The sequence below is a fragment of the Notamacropus eugenii genome, chromosome 1 (genome assembly GCF_028372415.1).
Source record: "Notamacropus eugenii isolate mMacEug1 chromosome 1, mMacEug1.pri_v2, whole genome shotgun sequence".
Lineage (NCBI taxonomy): Eukaryota > Metazoa > Chordata > Mammalia > Diprotodontia > Macropodidae > Notamacropus > Notamacropus eugenii.
Genome location: NC_092872.1, coordinates 643,870,114 through 643,896,896, shown reverse-complemented (window position 1 = coordinate 643,896,896; position 26,783 = coordinate 643,870,114). Strand labels below are relative to the sequence as shown.

At 37.1% G+C, this 26,783-nt stretch overlaps 1 protein-coding gene across 1 annotated transcript in view; it reads right to left on the bottom strand.

Moving 5' to 3' along the window:
• The window catches only part of PUS10 (pseudouridine synthase 10), an 89,204-nt gene that overhangs the window by 52,599 nt on the left and 9,822 nt on the right, over positions 1 to 26,783 (bottom strand). The window contains 3 exon segments of the mRNA XM_072635480.1: positions 22,186 to 22,272; positions 23,102 to 23,356; positions 25,858 to 25,994. Of these exon segments, the coding sequence (XP_072491581.1) occupies positions 22,186 to 22,272; positions 23,102 to 23,356; positions 25,858 to 25,994 (479 nt within the window).

Sequence of the window (26,783 nt, the reverse complement as noted above, 5' to 3'; positions counted from 1 at the left end):
GAAAATCTGATTTTCAAACAGAAGAATCAAGAGAAGCATGAAAAGGTAAACAGGAAAGAAAAATCATAAGGGGCTTACTGAAATTAAACTGTTTACATTCCTATATGGAAAGATAATATTTGTAACTCTTGAGACTATTCTCAGGATCTGGGTAGTTGGAGGGATTATATACATGTAGACAGAGGGCACAGGATGAGTTGAACAGGAAGGGATGATATCTAAAAAAATAAAATCAAGGGGTTAGAGAGGAATATATTGGGAGAAGAAAGAGAAAAATAGAATGGGGCAAATGATCTCTCCCATAAAAGAGGCAAGAAAAAGCTTTTTCAATGGAAGGAAGAGAGGGGAGGTGAGAGGGAAAAAGTGAACCTTACTCATCACATTTGGCTTAAGGAGGGAATAACATGCATATACAATATGCTATGAAAATCTATCTTACACTACAGGAAAGTGGGGAGAAGGGGATAAGTGGGGGCTGAGGGGGATGGTAGAAGAGAGGGCAAATGGGAGGAGGGTGTAATGAAGTAAATACTTTTGAGAAGGGATAGGGTCAAAAGAGAGAATAGAATAAATGGGGGGCAGGATAGGATGGAGAGAAATATAGTCTTTAAGAACATGACTTTTATGGAAGTCTTTTGCATAACTACACATGTATAACATATATCAAATTGCTTGCCTTCTCAGTGGGTATGGGGGGGGGAGAGAAGGAGAGAAGTTGGAACTCAAAGTTTTAAAAATAAATGTTAAAAATTATTTTTACATGCAGCTGGGAAATAAGATATACAGGCAATGGGGCACGGAAATCTATCTTGCCCTCCAAGAAAATAGAGGGGATGGAGATAAGAGAAGGCAGGGGTATGATAGAAGGCAAGGCAGACTGGGGGGAAGGGGTAATCAGAATGCACACTGTCTTGGGGTGGGTGGAGGGAAGAGATGAGGGGGAAGCTCCAAAACTATAATTGTATTTATAGGTGCAAAAAAAAAAAAAACTACCAAAATTCACCATTTGTTTACACTAAAATCCTATTATATATTAGCAAAGGAGAGTCTTTTAAATTTTTAAAATTTAATCTTCAATTATATAAAAATCATGAGTATCATAATTGTTATTGATAATTAATTAGATTATAAATTTTAAAATACTGAACAAAAGTATATCTAAATCCAAAAGTTACCATTATTTGCAATAGGTAAACACTATAAGTTTTCCTAATAAATAGAGGAATAAAGCAATAACAATAAGACAAGATAAAAAAAGTTAAAGGCATAAGTATAAGCAAACAGGAAACAATTTATATTTGCTGATGGCATGCTGGTTTCATTAAAAGTGCTAGAGAATCAGCAAAGAAATTGAGATAATTATTTCTGTAGTAGTAGCACTAGTAGAAATAAATCCACAAAAATCAAAAACATTTTTGCATGGCAGTAGTAAGATTCAAGTGAAAATAACAGAAAGGCAAATCCCTTCCATATAAATATGAAGCACATAAAAGTTGAAGCATCTAGATGGAGCAATGGAGACAGTGCTTGATGTCAGGAAAACTCATTTTCCTGAGTTCAAATCTCACTGTAGACACTAGCTGTGAGACCCTGGGCAAGTCACTTAACCTTGTTTGCCTCAGTTTCTTTATCTATAAAATGAACTGGAAAAGGAAATGGCAAACTACTCCATTATCTTTGCCAAGAAAAACCTGAATGGGGTCACAAAGAGTTGGACAAAACAGAACAGGTATAAAAATTGGAGACAATCTACTGAAACGCATTGAAGACATATAAACCCAAGTATGAAACATCCTTTAAAGAAATCAAGAATAGGGAACTGGCTGAGGAAGATGGTAGATTTCTCTGAAAGGATTTCCCAATTACAACAAAAACAGTTTTAGTAGAGTTCATGATGATCCCAACAAACAGCCTTCAGTTTATTTTCCCACAACAGAATATTGATTAGAATATTGTAAAAGAAAAGTCCAATTTTTAAAACCAAATCTTCATCAACAGTGGAACAAAAACAAAAGAAATCAGGAACAAGCAAAATTAGACATTAGAACTCAGTACACAATGACCATGATAATATAAATGGAAAGAACAAAAAACTGAAACAAAATAAAAAACTTTCACTGACTTTTCTAATGCCACTCTCCAAGTTCATTTTGGCTAACTGAAGCCTGCCTTCTGTTATTATTAAACACCTAGTTAAAATCTGACTCATGGAATGATAATATCAAGAGAAGCCTTTTTGACATTCCTCAGATAAGAAGCCAAAGGGAGTCTTGAGCTTCCCAGGGTGATTTAGTGATTTACTCTTTGTGAAGAGGGTCCACTGGCTTCTGAATCTGTAGTTATCTTAGATGTCTACAAATCTCCTTTCAACCAGCCCACTGTGAATCCTTGAAATGTAGTTTAATCTGTAACCTGACTGAGTTTACCTATAAAGTCTGTTTAACTAGGTTTGTTTCCTTGGGGAATTAAGAGTATGGGATTATGATTCTATTTAAATCTGTTCAACTTTTTTAGACTAAGAGTATGTTTTGTATGTCAAAAATTATTTCTCTATCTCTGATATAATTTTGCCCATAGAATTCTAACGTCTGTACAGGGTTACTTTCTACCTCCTGATCCTGTACTTAAGCATGATAAAACCTAGATTTTTAACCCCTATAAAACTGTGTCACAGTAAATTTATTTGGCAGTGGAAACAACCAAAGCTCAGATTCTAGTTGGGGAAATAACACATATTGGCGATTTCCTAGGCAGATGGCAAGGGTTTGTAGTTCTCAAGAGTACAGCAGCCTAATGGCAGTACATCTTCTTTAGTGACAAATATTATAAAAAAGTATATATGTAAAACCAAAACCTAGAATCACTTGCAATGGGGAAACATTAGAATCTCCCAGAATATATGAGAGTAAAAAAAAAAAAGAATGCTATATATATATATATATATATATATATATATATATATATATATATAGCTTGTTTAAAAATATCAATTTACATGTCATCTCCCCCATTAGATTGGAAGTTTCTTGAGAGAATGGACTATCTTTTACCTTTCTGCGTATCACCAGCACTTAGCACAATACCTAGCTCAAAACACATGCTTAAAAAATGTACAATATAGACTAACTACTTAATTCTTTCCATCCCTTGAAGCTGTCATTGTATTTCTCTTCATTTTCACAGCCAAAGTCATAGGAAAAATTCTATACACTTGTCTCAGTTCCTCACTTCTTACTCTTTTTTTTTAAATTCAATTTTGTTTCTAGATCTACATTCTGTTCCTCCCACCTTCCCTTTTTCTTATTTGGGGGTAGTGGGAGTGGGGTGGGGGAGGACACAATGAGAAAACAAGAAAAATAAAACTCATTACAAATATATATATGTAATCAAGCAAAAAAAAAATCCCACATTGGCCATGTGGGGAAAAAAAAGCCTCATTCTGTACCCTCAGTCCATCATATCTCTATCTGGAGGTAGGTAATATGTTTCATTATAAGTCCTCTGGAATCGTGGCTGCGGTTGGTTGTTGTACTGATGAGAGCTAAATCTTTAAAAGTTGTTTGTCTTTACAATATTGATGTTATTATATAAATTTTAAATCTGGTTCTGCTCACTTCACTCTTCATTAATTCATATAAGTCTTGCCAGGTTTCTCTGAAACCATCCTCTTTATCATTTCTTACAGTATAACAGCCTTCCACCATTCACCATAAAATAAATGTTCAACCATTCCCCAATGTATGAACACCTTCCTGAGTTTTCAATTCTTTGCTATCATAAAAAGAGCTTCAATAAATATTATTGTACATACTGCAGGTCTTTTTCCTCTTTCTTTGATGTCTTTAGGATACAGATGTAATAGTGATATCACTGGGTGCCCAGGGTCACTCAGCTAGTAAGTGTCTGAGGCCAGATTTTAACTCAGGAAGAGGAGTCTTCCTGACTCCAGCTCCAGCACTCTGTATCAGCCCAATTTTGAAATGTTCATGCTCATCTACTATTCGATCCCTTAAAATCCAGCTTCCAATCCCATCAATTTATTGAAACTTAATTTTCCAAAGTCACCAAGAACACATTAATTGCCAAATCCAATGGCCTTTTCTTTGTCTCTAATCCCCTAACATAGTTAAGAATCCCCTCCTTATTGATATTTTTTCCTTGCTGGCATTTCACCTTTGCAATCCATCTCTCACTTACATTTCTAGTCTTATTTAATATCACTCCCCTTTCTGACACTCTTCATTCTTGGCAGCTGGCTTGCTTGCCATGGTTCCCCAGGTATTATACTTCATCTCCTTCTTAAATGTCTTTGCAGAAATGGGCCCTAAAGTATGAAATCTACCTATGCTTCCCAGAATCCCTAGCTTCCTTCAAAATACAGCTCAAATGGCACTCATCTGACATGGATGTTCTTCCTCTCTTGAAGTTATTTTGTATATATTTAGTGTATGTGCTGTATTCCCCTCTGTAAAATGCAACCTCCACAAAGGCAGAGATTTTGGTTTTTGTCTCTGTATCCCTCAGTGCCTTACATATAGTAGGCAATTGATAAATATTTGCTGAATTAAAAATGTTTCTGCTACCTGTCAGGTCATTCTCCAGTTTCCTTTATTCAATTTCCACCTCTCATTCAACCAACCTCTCTTCCTTCTATATAAAGACTCCCTGGGCAATTTCAAATGATCCTATGGCTTCAATTATCACCTCAAACCTCAAGTCTAAATATTCAAGCACACAACTAGAACAGTCTGCTAAATATGTCCATCTCTCACACTCAATATGACTAAAAGAGAACTCATCATCTTCCCTACCTCAAACTTACCATACCCCTCAAATCAATCATTTCTGTTGATAGCACTACTATCCCTCTATACCCTTAAGCTCAAAAAGTTGGAGTCATCTTGGACTCTTCCTTCTCTTTCATCTCATCTCTCACAGCTAATTAACTGCTAAATCCTTTGGATCCTGTTACCTTAGTCTCTCAACCTCTATTTTCCCCTCTATTCACAATGCCACCATCAGGCCCTCATCATCGTCTGGACCGGTTTTCCTGTTTCCAATCTTATCTTTCTCCAATCCATCTTTTCCACAATTACGAAATTAATCTTACTGATGAAGAGATTGGCCATGTCATATGCCTGCCCATTAAAAACCTTCAGTGGCTTCCTACTGTTGATACAAAATAAAATTTAAATTCTTTAAAGCCTGCCATTTAAAGCCCCCCACAAACTGGCTCGAACTTACTGTCCTGGCATTATTTCACTGACTTATGCTCACATAATCTAGTCAAACTACACCACTGTCATTAACTCCACTTCCTTATGTTCATTCAGATCTTCTCCCATGCCTAGAAGACACCCCTTCCACATCTCTGCACCCAGTTTAAATGTTTTCTTTTCTATGAAAATCTACCCCTACCCTAAATGAAAGCAATTTCTTCATGTTCAAAGAAGTAATTTATACATGCTTAAATGTTCATACAGCAGTGTGTCAAGATCTCTCTTTGATTCTCATCACATTCTGCTTATTTCCTACTGATTTATGTACATCCCCTTCCCCATCAGGCTATAAACTCCTTGGGGTCAAGCAACATTATTTTTAATTATTGTATTCCTAAGGCATAGAGACATACAGGTATGGGGCACTAAGAAAGGTTTGCTGAAGTGAACTCCTTCTATTTGAGTCTCTTAAATTACTATTATACATCTTTAGAAGAGGCACTTTATTTTTTCCTCTCTTTAACAGTCTTTGAAAGTTCCCTGACCCTTATTCAGGCCAATCCCCAGTCAGAGCACTTGCATTAACTGAGGAGCAGGAATGTAGGATGTTAACAGGAGCACAGTGCACAAGCCTGAAAGAACTTTTGAATCCAAACTTCTCAATCTGCAGATGAGGAAATAGTTTCAGAAAGAGGAAGACACAAGCAGAGGGTCAAGAATTTCAACAGCACTTGACCCTTTTACAATATCACTCTGAGTGACATTTTTCATTATAGTGGATGAAAGCGGCTGGCTCTTCTCCAACTCCTTTTCTTCCTCATACACAAGCTTTCAGCTTTAGCTTTAGTACAGACACATTAAGCCTGAGAATGCTGGGAATTAATTGACTGGGGGAGTTAGTTGCCCAAGGATATGGTACATACCAGGTCAGGCCAAAACTAGTTCTCTTGTCTGTACAACAAAAGTATGTACATAAACCCCATACAACCCCAGTCTCCTCCACTGGTACCTAATAAGATGTAAAAGATAGTAGAGGAAAGTAAGATACCAGATCTCATAACCTGTTTCATCTTGCCCTACTATCTTCCCACTGGTTACAAATACACCATGATGTAACAAATAAAAAATGAACCTTAAGTTTCATTGAACAGTATGATAAAAGTGAATTGTACTGACAGGACTTTAGTATGTGAGGAAAATCTCAAGCAAATTTCTAATGAATGGCATAATGACAAAATATACAGAGCTAATTTATGTAGACCAGTGTTATAAAATCAGGAGATAATCAGCAGACAAATAAAAAAGGCTTTTAATTAAAAGATAATGAAAACATTAAACTTTAATAGAATCTTAATTTTAAAAAATAATCTTCTTACATTTTCTCTCCTGCTACCTTATATAATTCCTTGAAGCTTGCGGAATTTTTTTAAGGGGAACAACCAGGAACTAGCAAAACCTTTCAGTAATAAAGAATACAAGCTATAAGGTAAATACACTTTGACTGTATTCTCTTTACTTATTTTCCCCTATTGAAAAAACAAAAAGACATATGAGTTAAACATATCATATTACAGTTGCCAATGGCTGGCAGAAGAGATTAACAAAATGTCAGACAGGTAACTTCTTAAACTTAATAGTGAAAACCTTGAACTTGTATATTATGAAAACACTGTAAATATTTAAAATGGTAAAAATCTGAACAGGCAAATGTACAAATTTATATTAGCATTTTAAGACACATATGCTCTGATGAGAGATTACCATTTTAAGTTCAATCTTACTTAGAGAATTCATTCCTGTAAAGCAGTGATTTCAGATATGAGAAATATAAAATACATATAAAAAATTGAACAGCAATACATATGAAGAACACATGTGCATGTTAAGTGGTACTGAACTTTTTGTCTACTTCTTTATGCTGTTTATATAATAAACATAATTAAAAGTGCTTCAGAATGTGTATATGGTACAGATCAATCTTGTTTGCATAAACACTGAGGTTGTTACAAACAAAAATATCAGTTTGAAATGTCTTAAATAAGTTTGTATTTTTTTAATATGCTGATGTTATTACAGAAACAAGACATCAGGTATCAAAAACAAGTGACTTGTAAACTAAGTCAAGAAGAGATAATTTAAGAATCATTGGACTCCCCCAAAACTAAGATTAAAGAAAAATCCTAAACACTTTATTTCAAGAAATCATAGATGAAAACTGTCCAAAACTATCACAACCAGAGGGTAAAGGGAAGCTAGAAAGAATCCATATCTTCACTACATTATTTTCTCCTTGTGCTTCATGAATCCAATTACATGAATAAAAATGAGACATGATTTCCCTTGAAATTAGTTCGTCTTACCCTGCTTATCCAGGCACCCACTCCAGCATTTCAACAGCTTCCGCCAGAAAAAGGCAGAGAGAAGAGACAAATTTAAGAATCACTGGATTCTCCCAAAACTATGACAACTAACACATTTGAAAATTATCTTCTAAAGTTACAATAATAAAGTCACATCAATATTCTCTCATAATTACAAATTATCTCATTTCAAGTCATAAGGATCAATTAAAGAATTTATGTTTTTATAAAACACAAAGTTAGCCATTTTTATCTTCTATAATCCTCTGGATCTGAGTTTACGTAGATCCAGTCACATACAGGTTGATCTCTATTAAAAGCAATCATTGAAATCAGTGGAGGAATTCATAAATAAAATGGATAGATTTTTTAAAAAAATATATATATACTTTTAGGAATTACCAAATTAGGTGGCTGAAAATATTCTTCTCTCATATAATCTGAGAAATCTGTAAGTGTAGAGAGCAGCTGACTGTCCTCCATGGAAAGTGCAGTAAGAAGAGAGACCATCCAGTAAGGGTAAGAAAAAACACGGGTTGGTGACTCCCTGATAAAGGAAGGGTATTGAGGAAGCTGTCTGATGACCTGGTATCAAAGAAAAGTCAGCTATCCAGAGAACCTCCCAATACTCGTCCAACCTAATAACAATTATCCACTTCTGGTGATTTACATGGCACAAATCACATGAGAGAAGGAAGCAGAAAGCCTTGCTAAAGAATACTGGTTTGGGGTAAGTAACTGAAGATCTCTGAGGTATAGGAGTGTTGTCACTACTGTTAACAATGGAAAACAAATGCTTCAGAAGGGAAATTCAAATCTGGAAGTTAACAGCTGGTGAAGAAGATGGTGTTGAAGAACAGGATTTGTATTTCTAGACAGGATCCTGGGCAAGAGGAGACTCTTAACAAGGAGTAGTAAGAATATATCTGACTGGGTCTTATAAATCTAGTACAACTGAAAATAAAGTAGGATCAAGATTCTGGAGGGCAGTGACTGTTCTTCATTTTTATCTTTGTATCTTCAACTAGCAGAGTTTCTTACTCTTATATATGATTAATAAATACTTATTAAAAAGAAAAAACAGGAAAAAATTACCCAACTAATTCATTACACTAGATACCATAGAGATAGTTAGAAAGAGCTGGTCAGAAATTCACAGAAACAAAATCCTAGAAAGAAGTCATCAATGAGACCTTTGGACTGAAATGTGAATACATAAAAACCCAAGGTTTGGGTAACACACGAGATAAACTAAAAATCCTACCGAATGTGAGAAGTGAATTTGACTTCACAGGAATGTCTAAGACTTGAGAGGATGAGGCCCATGACTGAAATGGCTCTGAAAGAAGCCATGATTCATAAACAAAAACACTCGAGATAAATAAATGGGTGAAAAGGACAGAATAGCATGTGTACTTCTATGAGGAAATCTAAGAAGCATAGGGTGGAAGCAGGACTAAGAACATCTGGCTGCCAATCAACATCACCAACAAAGGCAAAAAGAGAAGCAATATTTTCATTCCATCATACTACACATCACCTGGGTAGAACAAGATGAGAAACTGGGGTATCAGATAATAAGCCTGATAAGAAGGCAGAATAGAGTTGTGATAGGGGACTTTAACTATCAATAATCTACTGGAACTTTCTTCCTATCCATAGCAGTGTAGCTAATAATGTCCAATTATTTTTTTTAATGCCATGCCCCATCAAGTTGTGGAGGTGATCCTTGCCTCTTAATGACTATGCTACCAAAGCATAAGGTCTGGCAGGTTCTACCATGCTGAAAAGGCTGTGAGTATGGCCCCAGTAACAGACTAAATCTGCTTCATGAGGGTAGCCTAGATAATATTGGAGACACCCAACACCAGAATTTTTTTGACCATAGCAACCAGCGAAACAAACAAAAATAAAAAATCTTCAGTCCTCAATAGCCCCTTTCTAAGTGTAAACATTTGGACCTTGTGCTTTTGCCTGGAAGGGGTTTGAGCTTGCTGAAAGAAATGCAAGGAGGTGACAGAGACACAGAAGCTTTTATCTCAACTTGGAGCTGCTAAGCCGGGTGGCCTGAGAATATTCAGAACTCTATCTGTGTTACATCTCATTGCCTCAGTATCACCACCAGTTTTAACAATCCTTTAGCCTGAATCTTGAAGAAATCCGCTGAGGTAGCCTCTTTTTGGCTTCTTCTAAACTTTTCTTGACTTTCTTCTAAACTTCTAAACTTTTACCAGCTTGTACTAACTACTGCTAGCCCTATCTCCATACAGTTCTATACCTATAAAAGGCCGCTCCCTCATCTAGCTCCTTCCTTCATGAAATATTTGATACTGTTCTGGACTACTTTCCCACTCCACTAACTGTGTTTCGTTTAATTTATTTCCTTCTTATATTGTTTCCATAAAAAATAATTTTAATATTTTGACATTATTATTGTGCTAAAATAAATGAATGAAGGGGATGATAAATCTAGGAGGACATATGAAATTACACGAAGTGAAATGAGCAGAAACAAGAGAACAATTTACATAACAACAATACCGTAAAAAAAATAAACAACTTTACAAGACACAGAACTCTGACAAACACAATGACCAACAACAATTCCAAAGTATTCGTTATGAAACACCTCCAAATATAGAGCTGATGGACTCAGTGTGAAGACTGAAGCATGTTTCTTCTCGATACTGCTAATGTGAAAATTTGTTTTGCTTAACATATTTGCAACGGGTTTTGTTTTTCTTGCCTTCTCAGTGAGTTGTGGAGTAGAAGATGAAAAGGAAAGAATTTGGACTGAAAATAAAATAAAGTTCAATTTTAAAAAAAGAATCCATTGATTGGCTCCTGAAAAGAGTCACAAAAGGAAAAGTCCTTTTGGATTTTTTTAACACCATAGCCCAAATCTAGCTTAATAAATTTTGGTCTTTCTGGTATCAACGCTTACTATGTATTAAGCACTGGGAATACAAAAAAAAAAAAAAAAAATTAAAGATAGTTCCTGCTCTCAAGGAGTTCCAATTCTAAAGATGATACATAAAGAAGGTTAATGCCCTTTCTTTATTGTCATTTCCACTAATAAAATCTCATGTTTCTGATGCTGAAGCATTTGACAGTGATAAGGACTATGGTAGCAAGAACTTTCTTCTATGCATCTTCAGTAGCTAAGGTTATTCTACCTGAAGGAACAGCTAACAGGCTGCATCTCCAGCGAGATTGCTTCCCAGGATGATGGCCGAGGTCCCTGGGCTGGAAACACTGATATTCTCAAGGCTCTAGGATTGTTCCTATGCTTCTGCCCCTCAATGACAAATGTGGGGCCTGGGCTGGAAGAAGGCCTGGTAATTTGAGGAGCATTGCTGTTCCCAAGGTTCCTGGACTGCCTCCATCAAAGCCTGAGGGAAGGTGTTGGAGGAGGTTTGACTTATACGACATGTGTTGCCCCCATGTCTATCCTTCAAGGGTGCCTTAATATTCCAGGACTGTTTTCAGGACACTGCAACGCTCTTTTGCTGGGGCAGCTAAGTGGCATAGTGAGTAGAGTGATGGGCCTAGCATCAGGAAGACCTGAATTCAAATACAGCCTCAGATATTTACTCACTGTGTGACTCTGAGCATAGTTTCCTCATCAAAAAATGGGGATAACAGCATTTACCTCTCAGGGTTGTTGTAAGGATAAAATGAGATATTATTTGTAAAGTGCTTAGCAAATTGCCTGGCACACAGTACATGCTACAGAAATGTCAGCTGTTGTTGTTGTTATACTAACCCCAAGCCTCCTATAACAGCAAAGACCCACCTTTCTTATATGAACATTTTACCAGGGCTACTATGTGGCAGTGAGCCATGGAACAATACTGCCTCAAAAGAACTAAAGATGAATATTACACTGAGGGCAATGGAAATGCAAGGAGCAGATGTGATGAAGCTATATTATATGAACCAATTAGCACTACGAAGGTCGGAAAGATGCCACAAAGAACTGTTAAGACAGGAAGAGGAGTTAAGCAGGTCCCATGACAACATGAAGGAATGCCATCCTCATACCTTATAAGAAGAAGGTACAGAAGGCCTATAGCATGTTAAGTACAATGCTTGCAATGAATATTTGGGAAATGATGAAGAAAAGGTGCACCAGAAAGATGGACAATGAGTGACATCATCTGGAGGGAAATCCTAAAACCCTGAGATCACAGATCCACTTAAGTATCTGAGAGCCTTAACAATAATGTCAGGCTTGAGAAGATAAAGGAACCAACAAGGGAGGGAGTGCTATTCTGATCTGATTGCTACCAACAAAAGGAACTGGTGACCATTTCAGAATTTACAAATTCACAATCAAGAGGAAAGCCTGGCGTGTTTCCCATGTACCCTAGACAAAGGGAGAGCAGATTTCAAAAGATTTGGAGAAAGGATTAGTAAAATCCTAGGGCCTAGAGCTCTAACGGAAAGTCAGCAGCGGGGAAATGGAACGCTCTCAAAAATGAAATTGTGAAGATACAGAGAAAAACAATGATGATGAAGACGAAAAGAGGAAATTGTCCTAAAAAGAGTGGAAATAGAGATTTCATCAAATAATCTTCACAAATATATAAAGAAGATGGAAACAAGGGTAAAGAATGTAAACTGAATACAAATGAACCATTCCTATAATATAGTGTCAGAAGTGAAAAAGCACAGAATGAGGGAAGATTGCTAGTTTTTCTAGCTAAAATGGTTAAGAAAAAGAACAGGATAGCACTATTACTCAGAGGAGATGGGACAATGGTAAAACTAGTGAAAAAGAGAAAGGAAAATTATATTTGGAATGGGAAAGTCAGAACAAGAAATAGCTAAAAAGAAGCTGATTTTCACAATTAGTAGACAGTAAGAAAGCATCTAGCTTACCTTTGGTAGATTGAAGTCACTAGGCTCCGGCAAATTACAATACCACCTCAAGTATTTAAAGAACTTCCAGATGTGACTACTGAGCCACTATCAGTTATCTTTGCAAAATTCTGGACTCCTGAGGCTACCAGATCTCTTGAGCTCTGGGATCATGAGCTGCAATGGGCTATGCTGATTAGGTATTCACACAGTCTGGTAAGGGGCAACCAGGTTGTCTAAAAAGGAGTGATCCTCCAGATTAGAAATGGAGCATGTCAAAGCTCCCATGATGATCAGTAGTGGGATCAAGTCTATACATAGTCCCTGCACTTATGGCCTGGGCAAAACAGGAAGACCACATCTTCAAAGGAAAAAAAGATTCTGGAGAAAGGGAAAAGTATTGGAAAAGAGCAAAGGTTGTTCCAGTTTCCAAAAAAGGGGAAAAAAACAGAATCTGCAAACTCTAAGTCAGTGAGTTTAACCTTCACACTTTCCTGTTAAAATGGCAAAACATACTGTGAGGTGCTTGTTGACTGTTTAGTTAACATCTAGAAAAGGAAGCAGTCATCATAAAAAGTCATCACTGCTTCAACAACCTTATTTGACAAGATTTCTAAAATGGTAAATCATAAGACTGCTACAGATACAGTTAAGGAGACTTGAGCAAAGCATTTGATGAAGTCTCTCATGCTATCTTTATGCAAAAAGATTGAGAGATATGGGCTAGAGTAGACAGTAACAGAATTAGGTGGATTTACATCGGGTTGAATGGTTGGACCCAAAGCAGTCACCAAAGGTTACTTGGACACAAGCTTGCCAGGCATCATGCCAGGGATCCTCTGCTATTTATTTAATATTTTTATCAACAACTTGGAGAAGGGAACGTATGGCATGCTTAGCACAATTGAAAATAATAAAAAATGAAAAGGGATACCTAATATACTAGAAGAGGAATTGTAAATTTTCTCATGTGCAAAACGAAGTGGTTGTACTACTTGATGTCTAAGTCCCTTCAAGCTCTAAATATTAACAACCTTTGATCCCAAGTCAATAGAAGGCCTGAATGAAAACAAACTTTTGCCTATTCATTACCCAGAATGGTTTCATCTGCTCCTCCAGTCTGGAAAATTAAAAAGGGGCCTCTCATCCAAAATGGCAAAACAAGATTGCCCTCTACTGACCTAAACTGGTAAAAAACAAAGAAATTTGTGGGATTCAAAGTAAAGTTAATTTTAAAAGACCTATCAAGAAACTACTGTCCTGGGAAAGCATTATTAACCATTACACAAATCTAGGCTCAACAACTTCATTCCGTAATTTTGCTTTATTGCCACAGTGTGAGAGAAACCTGAAAAAACAAGACAAATACATGAAGTATTAATGTTTCCTAACTACTGCTTCACCCTAGATTTAAATTTTTTCAAATATATCCTATATGGAGCAGCTAAGGTGGCTCAGTGAATACAACACCCGCCCTGGAGTCAGGACCTTGGGCGAGTCATTTAATCCCAATTGCCTTGCCTTTCTCCCTCATACATAAATACATAAATACACACACACATACACATACATAAATAAAATATAACAAGTCACATATTCAAATTTTCAAAGTTTTCTGAGGCCAATAATGTGAAAGAACCAAGACAATTTTATCACAATGGTTTTTCAAAGTCGTCTTTTACTTAATGTTTGTTTGCGCAGTAATCTCACTGGTGTCACATCCCCAGAGTGTGTCAGAGGTGGGCCCTGAAATCAAGTCTCCCTGACTCAGGGTCAGCGTTATCTCCTGCACTCTACTCCCTCTCTTCCATTCTTATTCAAAGGAAATCCAAATAGAATCTTACTCATACTTTAGAAAACATGCAATTTCATTAGTGTAGATCCTAGCACCACTAATATATCAGAACTCTTCCACCGTGTATCTGTAGATTGTCTTCATGAAGTGATGAGGTTCCTCCCAAAAAATTTCCCCTCAATTTATTTAGACAATTTGATCATATAATAAGGAAACTGAAGAACCCCAAACTGAAGTCTTTCCAGCGGGGAGGACTTGCTAGATCTTGCACTCTGATGGGATAATCTTTAAGAACCCAAGGTTACCTCCAAGCCAGGATGCAAGCATTGAAATACCACTTTCATAGGAAAAAACCCTCAGCAACATGTTTAAAATGCCAAGAACAAAGCACTATACCAAATATCATAGAGATCTGCTTAGAAATGGAATAGCAAAGAACTTTCGGAAGTTTCATTCAAAATATCTTCATAATCACAGATTTATTTTCTTTTTAAAATTCTGACCTTTGAACCCTAACTTGTTAGATTACTAACATTAACCAGTCTTCACTATCTTCAGATATGGATGGCCACAGAACATGGAAACTAAGGCACTAAGAAAGAGTGAAGTAGCAATATTTCAATATTTTCAGTATCCAGTGACATAGTTATTTGTTTAAATAGATCTATACTAAGTAGGTTACCTAAATGGGAGCGAAGTTTGTTTAAAGTCCTTGTCAAAACAACAGAAAACAAAGAGGCTGAGCCCTTTGAAAGGGCCTCTAAGGCAGAACTTGACAGTAATTCAAGGGATAGAGTGTCAGTGAGTGAATCATCAATATGACTTCTTAGCATGCTGAAAGATCGCAGCATTACAATGCAATTTTTTTAAAAATCGATTTTATTTTAGTTGCAAATTCTCTCCCTTTCCTCTGCCCCTCCCTCTTCTACCCATTGAGAAGGCAAAAAAAAACCCCAACAACAAAGCCCATTATATGAATGTACAGTCATGCAAAACAAACTCCTGCATTAACTATGGAGGAAGGAAGGAAAATATGCTTCAATCTGCACTGAGTTCATCAGCTCTCTGTCTAGAGGTGGGTAACATATTCATGAGCCCTTTGCAGTTGTGATCACTGTGTTGATCAGAATTCCTAAGTCTTTCAAAGTTGATTATCAATACAATATTACTGTAGTATATTCATTCCATTTCACTTCATTTTCCCTACATAATTGTACCACTTAAGAAAAATGATTGGTTAAAAAAAATTTTTTTAAACCAACAAGGCTCAAGAGCACAAAGAAAAGAATGAAGTACATAATGATGACATGTTAAATTAGGGAGATGTTCTAAACTCTTCAGTCACTGGAGTATCTTCTCTGCTGAACATCTGGGAGGCAACAGTCAATATAAAGTAGAGAGAACTTAGGCATAATAATCTAATCCTTTAAAAAAATCACTATTAACCAATCAATAAGTGTTTATTAAATATCTACTATGTGACTGGCACTGTTAGGTCTGGAGATATAACTACAATAAAGGAAGCAATCCTTCATCAAAAGGAGCTGACATTCTAATAGGCAAGTCAAGAAGTCCATGTCTAAGTCTATATAGCCTAAATACAGAAAACTGTGTGAGTTGCATCTTGAAAGAGATGCAGAGGTAAGGAGGAAGTGAACTCTAGACATATGAAATGGTTAGACAGGAGGTAAATTTCAGGTGCCAGGAACAGAGGAAAGGCCAGTTTGGTTGGACTGCAAAATAAAGAAGGGAGAATAACATCCAGTCACACTGAAAGATGTCAGGATAAGTAGAGGGCTTTAAAATCTAGACTGAGTGGTTTTTATTTGATCCCAGAGGCAATGATGGCAAGTAAGAGTTTACTGAGGAAAGGAATTACTTGATCAGATTTGTACTTAGAGGAAATTATTATGGTAGGATGTACTTAGAGGAAATTATTATGGTAGGATGCACTGCAGTGAACAGACACTTGAGGGAGGGAGATCAATTAAGGGATTTATAATAATAGTCAGGAAGTGATGAGGATTTGAACTAAGGTGGTATCCATATGAGAGGAAAGCAGGAGCTCATTTCAAGAGATATTGTAGAGGCAGAAATGACAAAATTTCTATGTGACACAGTTTGAGGAATTGAGGATAATATTAAGGTTACAGATCTGTGATCCTGGAAGAATGGTAATGTCTTCGAAACAAATAGTTAAGAAGGGATTGGGGGGGAGGGGTTTAAAAGAAGTAATTCAGCATTGGACATGTAGAGGTTGAAATGTCTCCAGGACATCCAGTTTCTAATAGTAAGCTAGCAAGGTGGCTAAATTGTTAGATTTAGAGTCAGGAAGACCTGCGTTCAAATCTTGCCTCAGGTACTTACTAGTTATCTGATTCGGGGCAAGTCACTTAACATTTCCGTGACTCAGTTTTCTCATCTATAAAACAGGGACAATAATAATAAAATCTATTCCTCAAGCTACTGTGAGGATAAAATGAAATATTTACAAAGCTCCTTGCAAACCCTGAAGCACTAGATAAATGCTAGCTATGAAGGTTTAGTTGAGGAGGTGTGACTGGGCCTGGATGTGTCTGTATGTGTTTTACAGACAGACAGGTAGGTGGGGGGAAGAAGGGGAGAGAGAGAGATACATAATATATTCATAAAAATATACATATGAGTCATTTATAAAGAGATGACAGCTGAATCTACACAAACTGATGAAGTTACCAAAAGAATGTAGAGGGAGAAGAGAAGAGGACTTAGGACAGAACCTCGTGAAAGACCCACAATTAGGAAACATGATATAGATGACAATCCAGCAAGAGACTGAGAAGGAGTGATCAGGTTGGAAAGAGAACCAGGAGAGATTAGCATCACTAAAACTCAGAGAGGAGAGAACAACCTGGAGAAGAGGGTGTTCAACATGCACAGGGGAGGATTTTGACAGATTTGACAAGTAAGAGATCAAAGACAACTCTGGAAAGAGCAGTTTCTGTTGAGTGAGGGGGCAGGAACGAAAAGGGTTGAGGAGGGATAGGAGAGATGCAGAGGAAGTGAGTATGGACAGCTTTTTCAAGTAGTGTAGCTGAGAAAGATACAGAATGACAACTGGGGGTGGGATAGTGGGATCAAGGAAGAGGTTTTTTAAAGAAGGGGGAGAATGTTTAAGGGATCAGAGAAGGAACCAGTAGATAGGGAGAAGTTAAAAGTTAAAGACTAGAGAAATGGGAAAGACTGAGAATACAATCTACTAGAGATTAGAAAAGAAGGGATCAAGTGTACATAGAAAGGAGAAGTGTCACCTGTTTTTCAAAGACTTAGAAAAAGGGAAAGAATAGCAAATGACATAAAGTGGTTTTGAGAAGAGGAGAGTGAGAGAAGAGGTATCTACTATCTCCAATCATCTTATACAGTGTCTTACATCCAGTGAGTATTCAATAAACAACAAGTGGTGATTCTGATAAATAATGAAAAAATGCTTATGTAAACTACTAAAATATATACACATATAAGCCTTTTAAAGGCAGTATTACCTGGCAGGAAACTGGAGTTTCAGAAGCTTTGTTTTGCATTCCTGGATATGTCACTCACAACCTGTAAATGTGAGCAAGTCACTTAGCTTTCTGGTGTCTATGTCTTTATATCTGCTTAACGGAATTCTCATGCTGACCTTAAAATTCAGAAGAATTATGATCACTGACTATTAAAGACTTACAAAAATGTTTATAAATGTCACTATTATAACATAATTTTCTTCCGTCTAATGGGCAGTTACTTCTTTATCAGTGAAGACAAAAATTAAAAGCATTTTGGCTTTCCCACATTTCTTGGGAAGGAATCACAAAAATCACTGACTTTTTGAAATGTTAGCTAAGAGGCCATTTAGTTCAATCTGTACTTGAAAAAAAAAATCATGTCTTTACTTGAAGCTCTCTTTGGAGAGAACCAGCTACTATCTGAGGCAGATCATTACATTTTTAGACAGCTGTAATTGTTTAGTTGTTTCCGTATCTCAAGCTTAAATTCTTCCCTTTGCAACTCCCATTCATTGCTCTGAATTCTACCCTCTGGAGCCAAGAAAAAATAAATCTCATCCCTTCTCCACAAGAGAGCCTTTCAAATTTCAGAAAACAACTTATCATGTTCTCCCTGAGTCTTCTCTTCACCAAGATAAACATTCTCAATTCTTTCAAATGTTTATATGGCATAAACTCCGGGGCTTGCACCATTCTGACTGTCCTCCTCTGGCATTCTCTAGTTTATTCATGTTCTTCCTAAACTGTGGTGCGCGGAACTGAACAACATACCCCAGACATAATCTGACTAAAGCAAATATAGTCCCCCAAACTCCTGGGGGCTCTTCTTCCCTTAGTGCAGCTCAAAATCACAGTGTGCTTATGGTCACAAGATCAGTACAGCAGAGCAGGGATTCAGATTCAGCACTAAGCCAGAGAACCTCTCACTACACAACACTCAGTTCACTAAAACATAAAACTACTAAGAAAAAGAAAACTTATTAGTTACCCATGCCTCATCTAATAGTTGGAAAGCTGATTTTATGAATCCATGTATAAGTCTTTGCATTTCATCTAATTCTAGTCTCTGTCAGCACCATTTCTGGATCTACCATGGTGGCTTGGAGGGTAAAGGGTGACAATCCTATCACCTGATTGGCAAAATGGCTCAGCAGCGGTTTTCCACACAAAGTTCCAACCTTGAAAACTCAAAAGAAAGAAAATGTTTATCAGATGTAAAATAATTAAAGCTGGACCCTCAAGATGAAAAGACAGAAAAACCACAAGAGGTAAAGTCTCATGAAATAACGGTGGGAAGCTGAAATACTTAGTGATCTCACTCAGCCTTCACTATGTACTAAGTTCAATCAGCTCAGGCTGATTCTTACTATGGTAGGTTCCTGTCTTGTCCCTCCATGATAGCTCAGGCTAAATCTCCCCATCTTCTCACCCCTCAGAAGACCCAGCCATTTGAAGAAAAGGTAGGGCAACTTGGAGGGGTGGTGGTGATAGATGCAGTTAACACTAAAAGGTATCAGAGGAGAAGCCCTAGAGTCACTTGTGCCTGAAAGAGAGGTGACAAGAAAACCAGCTAGGGTCGGTCCTCTACCACTGTGGTTACCATGGACAGGGTACTAGTGGGGTTCCCATGCCACCTAACCAAGGAGTCTGAGTACTCCACACCCCTGGGGTTTGTGAAAGAGGGAGAGATAGGAAAGACAAAAAAATGACGAAGGAGAAGGAAGAAAGAAAAACTACTGGGCAATTTTTGTGTCCTTTCCTGACTGACCCTCTGCTGCACTCTCACAGCACCTGTTCCAAACTCTTCTTTTCTCCAGCCACCTTCACCACCCCTTGATCACTGTTGACAGAGTATTGAGGCTATCTATCCATGCTCCCTACTCTCCCCTCAATTCTACATCTCAAGCCTCCTCAACTGAATCCCCCTTTCTCTCTTTTTACTTCATTCTCTTCAAAGAGGAGGTTCTTCTCGTTGCCAGGGCTGACCCCCAACTTGTGCTCTTGAGCACATCTTTCTCATATGCACCAGGATCTTGACCTCTGAATTATACATTCTTTCACTCTGATCTTTAATCTCTCCATCCACTGGCTCTTTTCTTGCTACCTATAAACATGCCCAGAATTTTCCCTGTCCCTAAAAAACTTTCACTTGGTCAAACCTTTCCTTAAGGCACCCTGCTGTATCTGTCCTCCTTTTCACAGACAATTCCTAAAAAAAGACTTCAGCACTCACTGCCTCCACACTTCCTCTTATTTCTTTCTCATTCCTTGTAATCTAAGCTTCTACTACACCCAATAACTAGAACTGCTTTAAGATTACTAATAATCTCTTATTTGCTAAATGAGGACTTTCCAAAGTCCTCATCCATCCCCTCCTTTTTTAATACTTTCTCCTCCTCATGTTTTTATGATACTAGTATCTCCTGCTTCTCTTCTTACCTGTCCAACCATTCCCTCTCAGTCTTCTGTTCTGGCTCAGTACCTATATTCAAAGAGGAAATCTATGAAGACGACCTCCCAATCTGTGTCTAGATCTTCTCTCCCTGCTGAGCTCTAGGCCACATCTTCAACATTTCCACATGGATATACCACAGCCAAAAACTAAACACATTACCTTTCTCTATAAATTCACCCCTCTTCCAAATCTGTGTTTCTTTCCAGGATACTACCAGCCTTCTAGTCACCCAGACTGAAACCCTTGGAGTTACTTTCGACATTTCCCTTACCTCTGTCTTCACATCCAATTAGCTACCAAGACTAGTTGATTCTGCTGCCTTGACACCTTTTCCACACATCCCCTTCTCTCCATCCAGATTTGCAGAGATAACTATAACAGTCTCCTAGCCTCCACTTTCTAGGTAATAGAGTAGACAGGCCTTTGGAATGGGAATTGGGAAGATGTGAGTTCAAATTTGACCCTGGGGAGGTCACTTAACCTCTGTCTGCCTTCATTTCCTCAACTATAAAATGGAGATAATACCCACCTCCCAGAGTTGTTATGTGGATAAAATGAGATATTTGTAAAGCATTTTGAAAACCTTAAAACACTATGAGTACCGGCTGCTATTGTTGCCATTATCATTATCACTAATTCGCCTTCCATACAGGTACCAAACAGATACCCCAAAGGCCACAGCTGATAAACACCACACCTCTGTTTCATAGTTAAAGTTCTTCTAGACGGGTTTTATATGTTCCCACTTCGTGCACTTCATGTTGCAGTCAAACTGGCTTACTTGCTAATCCTTCTGCAGAATGTTCCATCCTCTCTCCACACCATTGCTCAGACCACTTTTCATGCCTAGAATGTTTTCCCTCCTCCTCATCTCATCCTTTTAGAACCCCTAGGTCCCTTTAAGGCTTAGGCTCAAATATCATTTTCTTCACAAGGCTGTTCTTGATCCTCTCTTAACTGTTAAATCTCTCCTCCCCCTACCAATAATACTTTGCATTCACTTTTATATAGTTTGTATTCAATCTTTTGCATATATGCTGTTTCAGGTCAATAGATGGTAGCCTCCTGGAGGGCAGGATCTAATTTGCTTTTGTCTTTGTCTCCCCAACACCTAATATGGTGCCTGGAATTTTTTAAATCAAACTTGTGGTTTTGGTGGTCCAGAGAAGACCCAGTTAAGAAACTCCCTCTGTTAATACACATCAGTGCATACTCTGTAAGTTATAGTCTTAGAGAATAGTAGCCTCCAGCACTGAGTAGGTACATGACCCCAGGGTGGGTCAAACAGTGTGTGTCAAAGGCCGATGCTGGATTTTATAGGGTGTCTCTACAGCCTCTAAGCTATGCCACACGTCAGCCCTTCTGGGACTTAAACTGAATTGCAAATCATCTACAAAGTCAAAGAGGAGTCTTGATCTACATTGATGAAAGGCTTATCCTGACAGAAGAAAATCACCAATCACTGAAGTACTGAAGTGCTTAAAACTATTATTATTTTTCTCCTTTTATAAATGGAGAAAGATGAAGTACCCAAGTTCAATGAAAACTCCAGTCAGGTTCTTTTCCCTACACTGCCAATAAGAACTAAAGTTTCTGAAAATTTTTCATATTCTCATCAGATAGCTGGAGGACAACGTGGTTTCACCCAAACAGGAGAGACAAATTTTGTCTTTCAAAACGAGCTTCCTCTTCCCAAAGTCATTATGAACTCTCTAGCATTTTCCGCAAAGGGCCTCTGGACACTAGTCAGACACCTGCCACTATTCACTACTCTCAAAAGAGCAGCAGCTCCTGAAAGAAAATGCTAACAACTCATTCATTTATCCAGGCATCTACTTACCACCTATATATTTCTTTTAATGTTTAAAAATATACACAAAATAGGAAATAAACAGCATGTTGTTACCTCATTCCATTTTCCCATATTTTAAGCACCTGTTAATGTAAATTAAGGTAAAAATGACCATACCTCTCTTACAGACAGCTGTGGCGGGAAGGACACTGAAAACACCAAGTTGGTGAACTCATACCCAGCAGATTCAACCTTCTGACACACCTGAAAAATGATTACATTTACACAAATCCATAGGAACTGTTGAAAATTTCACTCTTTAACCTGAAATTTTGGTCAACTAGTTGGTATTACAATACTCCAAACTTTTAGCTGAACAAGTATACTTCCAAGTTCCATAATCTACACTAGAAAAAGGCACTGCACTGAGAATCATAAAAACTGGCTTCTAGGCCCAACTTTTGTCATTCAGCTGGCTGTGACCTTCTACTGGGATTTTTCCCTCTCTGGGCCTTTTCATTTATAAAATGCAACTGGACCAGGTAGACTACTGCAATAACCTTAAGGTTGTTGCACCTGTCACAAGTTTCTCCCCACTACAATTCATCTTCTACTCAGCTTTCAGAGTGATCTTCCTTAATAAGTGGAAATCTGACCATGTTACCACCCCTCACCTTAATAAATTCCAGTGAAAGCCCTTCATAACCTTCCCCACCCCTCCACCTTTTCAGTTTTCTTACGCCTCTACAATCCTACCAGATACTCTTTGACACAGTAACAATGGTCACCTTCCGCTTCTCGAATAAGATACTCTCTCCCAACAATGTCAGGGGCATGTGGAGGACTTTATCAATAAAGAATCTCATATCTATTCAAACCCTGCCCTGGATCTCCCTCAGTCACAGTGCAGAACAGATTTGGAAAGCATACTTTCTCTCTGGCTATGCCTTGCTTGATATTAATGATCAGAAGCTTGTCAAATAAGGTTACCTCTGTTATCAAAGAATCATGTATGACCACAATCACTTCATGTCTTAAATCAAGGAAAATCTCTACCAACCTAAACATTTAATAAGAACAACTAGTCATTTACCTTGTTAATAAACTTCCTCTCACAGAATTCTTGCAGAATTCCCAAGCATATATTGCATACATTTAGATATGGCTTCTCAAGTAGCATATTTTCATCCTTCACCATGGCAGTCATTTCCCCACCATGTTGGCTCTGCTCATCAATTTGAGCCTCACTATCTTGCAATCGAATCCTCTTGAGAGGTGGTTTGGTGGCTTCCAAAGTGAAATCATTATCTTCAGTTTTCAGGAAATTCTCGAGCTCCCTAAGCAAGACCTAAAGAAAGAAAGTTGAATAGGATTTTTTGTTTTTCTTTTTTTTTGGTAATGCCTCTCAAGGCACTAAATACCACATATTAAAATATCAGTAAAAAGTTTTAAATACAGTATATTTTGATGATTTTTGTTCCCATCAACTTTGGAACAACTCCCATTATTTTATATCTTCATAAAAAATTGTCATTATTATAACATAAGTTCTATAACACAAAGAGAAAGATTTCAAAGATAAATATTAATTCTAGAATGTAGCTATAAGAGTTAGAGAGCCAGGTCAGCAGTAGGATAATGGGTTTTATGGTCAAACTAGTATCTATGTACATAGTACCTATGTGACCTTGGGCAAGTCATCATAATAATAATACTTATATACTCTCTGCCCCTCATTTCCTTCCGCTATAAAATATGAGGGTTGAACTAGATGATCTGTAAGGTCCCTTCTAGTTCAAGACTTATGATCCTATGATAAATAAATCAACGAACTGTAATATCTGTTAATTGTCCTACTATGAAAGATAATAATTTCAATGATAGCTTATGATTTTGTTCATTAATTACAGAAATAAAAACATGAAAATATTTCTCTTATCAGGAAATACATGATATTCTAACATGTAGAATAAAATCTCATAAATTCAATTTTCTTTTATGTAGACTTTATATAAATTCACCATAAGAAAGAGCCCCACCTTTGGGAGAAAAAGGAACTTAATAAGGAAAACATGATTAACATAATAAACAAAACATAATTTTGAGAATTATTCTGAACAATTTATTCTCAATTTACTTAAAAGTAAAAAGTATCTATTAGTTTATAAACAATTTTACTAACAGAAATTAAGACTCCCAAACCTCATGCACTGATATGGTAATGCCAAGGAAATGTTAATTTACATTCATTCATCTAAACAGAAACTACAAAGGCAGTATTTAACTATCCTAACTTAATCTAAGTACAATATGATAAACATTTATTAAGTATCTACTACATGCCAGACACTATTGCTAAGCACTAGGGATACAAACATGAAAAAGAAAGACAAACCCTGTTCTCAAGAAGCTCACAATCTAAAGGGAGAAGATAATATACAAAAGGAAGTTTTATCTCCAATACTCCAAAGGATCTATGATCTTAGATATATATGGGTATTTCCTCCAACGATATAGATGGCAATTCATCTGTATTTTTCTAACCTCAGCAACCATGTCCATGTCCTCACCTAAGTTCCCCAGAAAGGCTGTAGATCCAATGTTCTAAAAGTCTTTCTCAAACTCTCTTAAAATCCCAAAGATGCCACTGGAGGACAGGAGCTGTACATCAGTTATCTCTTGCTCTTGCCATGTGACCAATTCATCTTTTTCCAATCATATGGTCCTTTAATGACATCCTTTATACCAATTCTCCTGCATAATTCCTCATTTGTAACATGTTATAGACCATTCACACCAAGGATAAGCCTCTCTATTGTACGTGAGTTAACCTCCACTTCATTTATTCGGAAACTTTAATTTTCTATGATTCACAGTCACACACCACCATCAGAAAGAAAATTGCTATTAAAAATACAGGTCCTTATATCAAGAAGAAGTTTGGGATCATTAAAAAAATATGCCAACATATAAAAGATCCAATCTATCACCAGGTCAGCAGCAAGATAATGGGTTTATGGTCAACCTAACTTTCAAAGACCATCTAATAAGTAGAGGCAGAATTTGAGTTACCCCAGCAAAAGTACTTATCTTTAAAATATTGAAATATAAGTCTATTAAAACATGAGAAGTAATATGGAACAAGGCATAAAGAGCTGACTTGAGAACTCAGCGGTCTAAGTTCACATCCTGCCAGTGACACGTCCTCTGCAGGGTGACCCTGGAAATGCCACTTAATACCTCAGGGCTCTAGGCAACTCTCTATGGCTCTAAGGTGTAGTTAAAGTGCTGACCTGAACTGAAAGAGGCAATTTCCTCCCCAGAGAATTCCCTGTATCAGTGAAATCTTCAGGGGAGGGGGTGTTAGACTATTAGTAGTAGTAATAGTGTTGGAATCAAAAAAACCCGAGTTTAAATTCTGCCTCAGATGAGCAATTCACTTAACTTCCCTCAGCCTCAGGTTTCTCATCTATAAAATGGGGATAATAATTGCACTTACCTGGCAGGATTGTTTTGAGGATCAAATGAGGTAACATGTAAAATGCATTTCATACCTTAAAGTGCTATATGAGGAAAATGTTTTGTGATAGATAGATGCCTCTTGCAGATGCTTTTAGATATCTTCTGCAGAATGGCTATTGCAACAATAAATGTGTGCACATAGGATCATTCTCTACACTTTTTATTTTATGAGACTATCTTCTTACCACTGTCAGTAATCTTCTGTGTGTGCATACTGTTAATGTTGAAAGTTTACATTTACTAAAGGATTAGGAACAAATATAAAACCATAATACAGATATTCATGTATATAGACTCTTTTTTTAAATTTAAAAAATATGAAAAGACCTTGTATGGAAGTTTGTAAGGTGCATGAAAATCCACACAACAGAATCTGAAGATACATCGTGGACAAGTGCCAGTTCTGAACAGCAAGTGGGCAACAGGCTTGTCTTTTTCAGTCAGCGGGAACATGCTGAGTAAACCTAACTTTAAAAACAAACAAAAAAACCATAAGGATAGTAAGAAATTCCACATTTCACTTTCACAAACAAATATGACCCCAAACAACTCACTTTTATATAATGCTTTAAAGTTTGCAAGTACTTTAAAGCTTACAGCATCCTTATCTTCCCAACAACATCTTAAGGTAAAAGTAGAAATACTTAATCTATTTAATAGATGGGAAAACCAAGGCTCTGAGAGATTAAAAGATATTGATTCTATAGCCAATCACCATCAAACAGATAGGAGGTCTTTTAACTCCAAATCCAATATACTTTCTATTACATCATGTTGCCTCTTCACTTGAACTGTTCCTTAATATTTAACATTTAAAGGGGGCCAAAGGTTTTCTCTCTCTACTCCTGGAAATGTCATGCTAAGGCTCCATATGGAGGTAATAGTCTTTTAAGGAGTCCCTTCCACTTTCACTTGGAGGGTTCATTGTGTTTTTGTTTTTAAGTTGGGGAGGGATAGCACTGGGAAAGGAAGAAGAGCAGGAGCTGGGAAAGAAAAAGCACAGCACTATACAGTAAAGTTAACGTAGGTACTTTTGGGAAATGCAGATTTCTTTTAGAGTTCTTTATGTAAAGTCAAATTTTTGTAATGTGAATTTATGTAAAAAGAAAAAACTATCTGTATTGTTACCTAACTAGCTTATTATATTAACTGGGGAGTGGAGGGGGAGGTGCTAAATAGGGGAACTGGAACAAGATACAATTTCAACATATTTCTTTATGAATTTAAAAAAAAAAATGCACTGCTTCAATTGA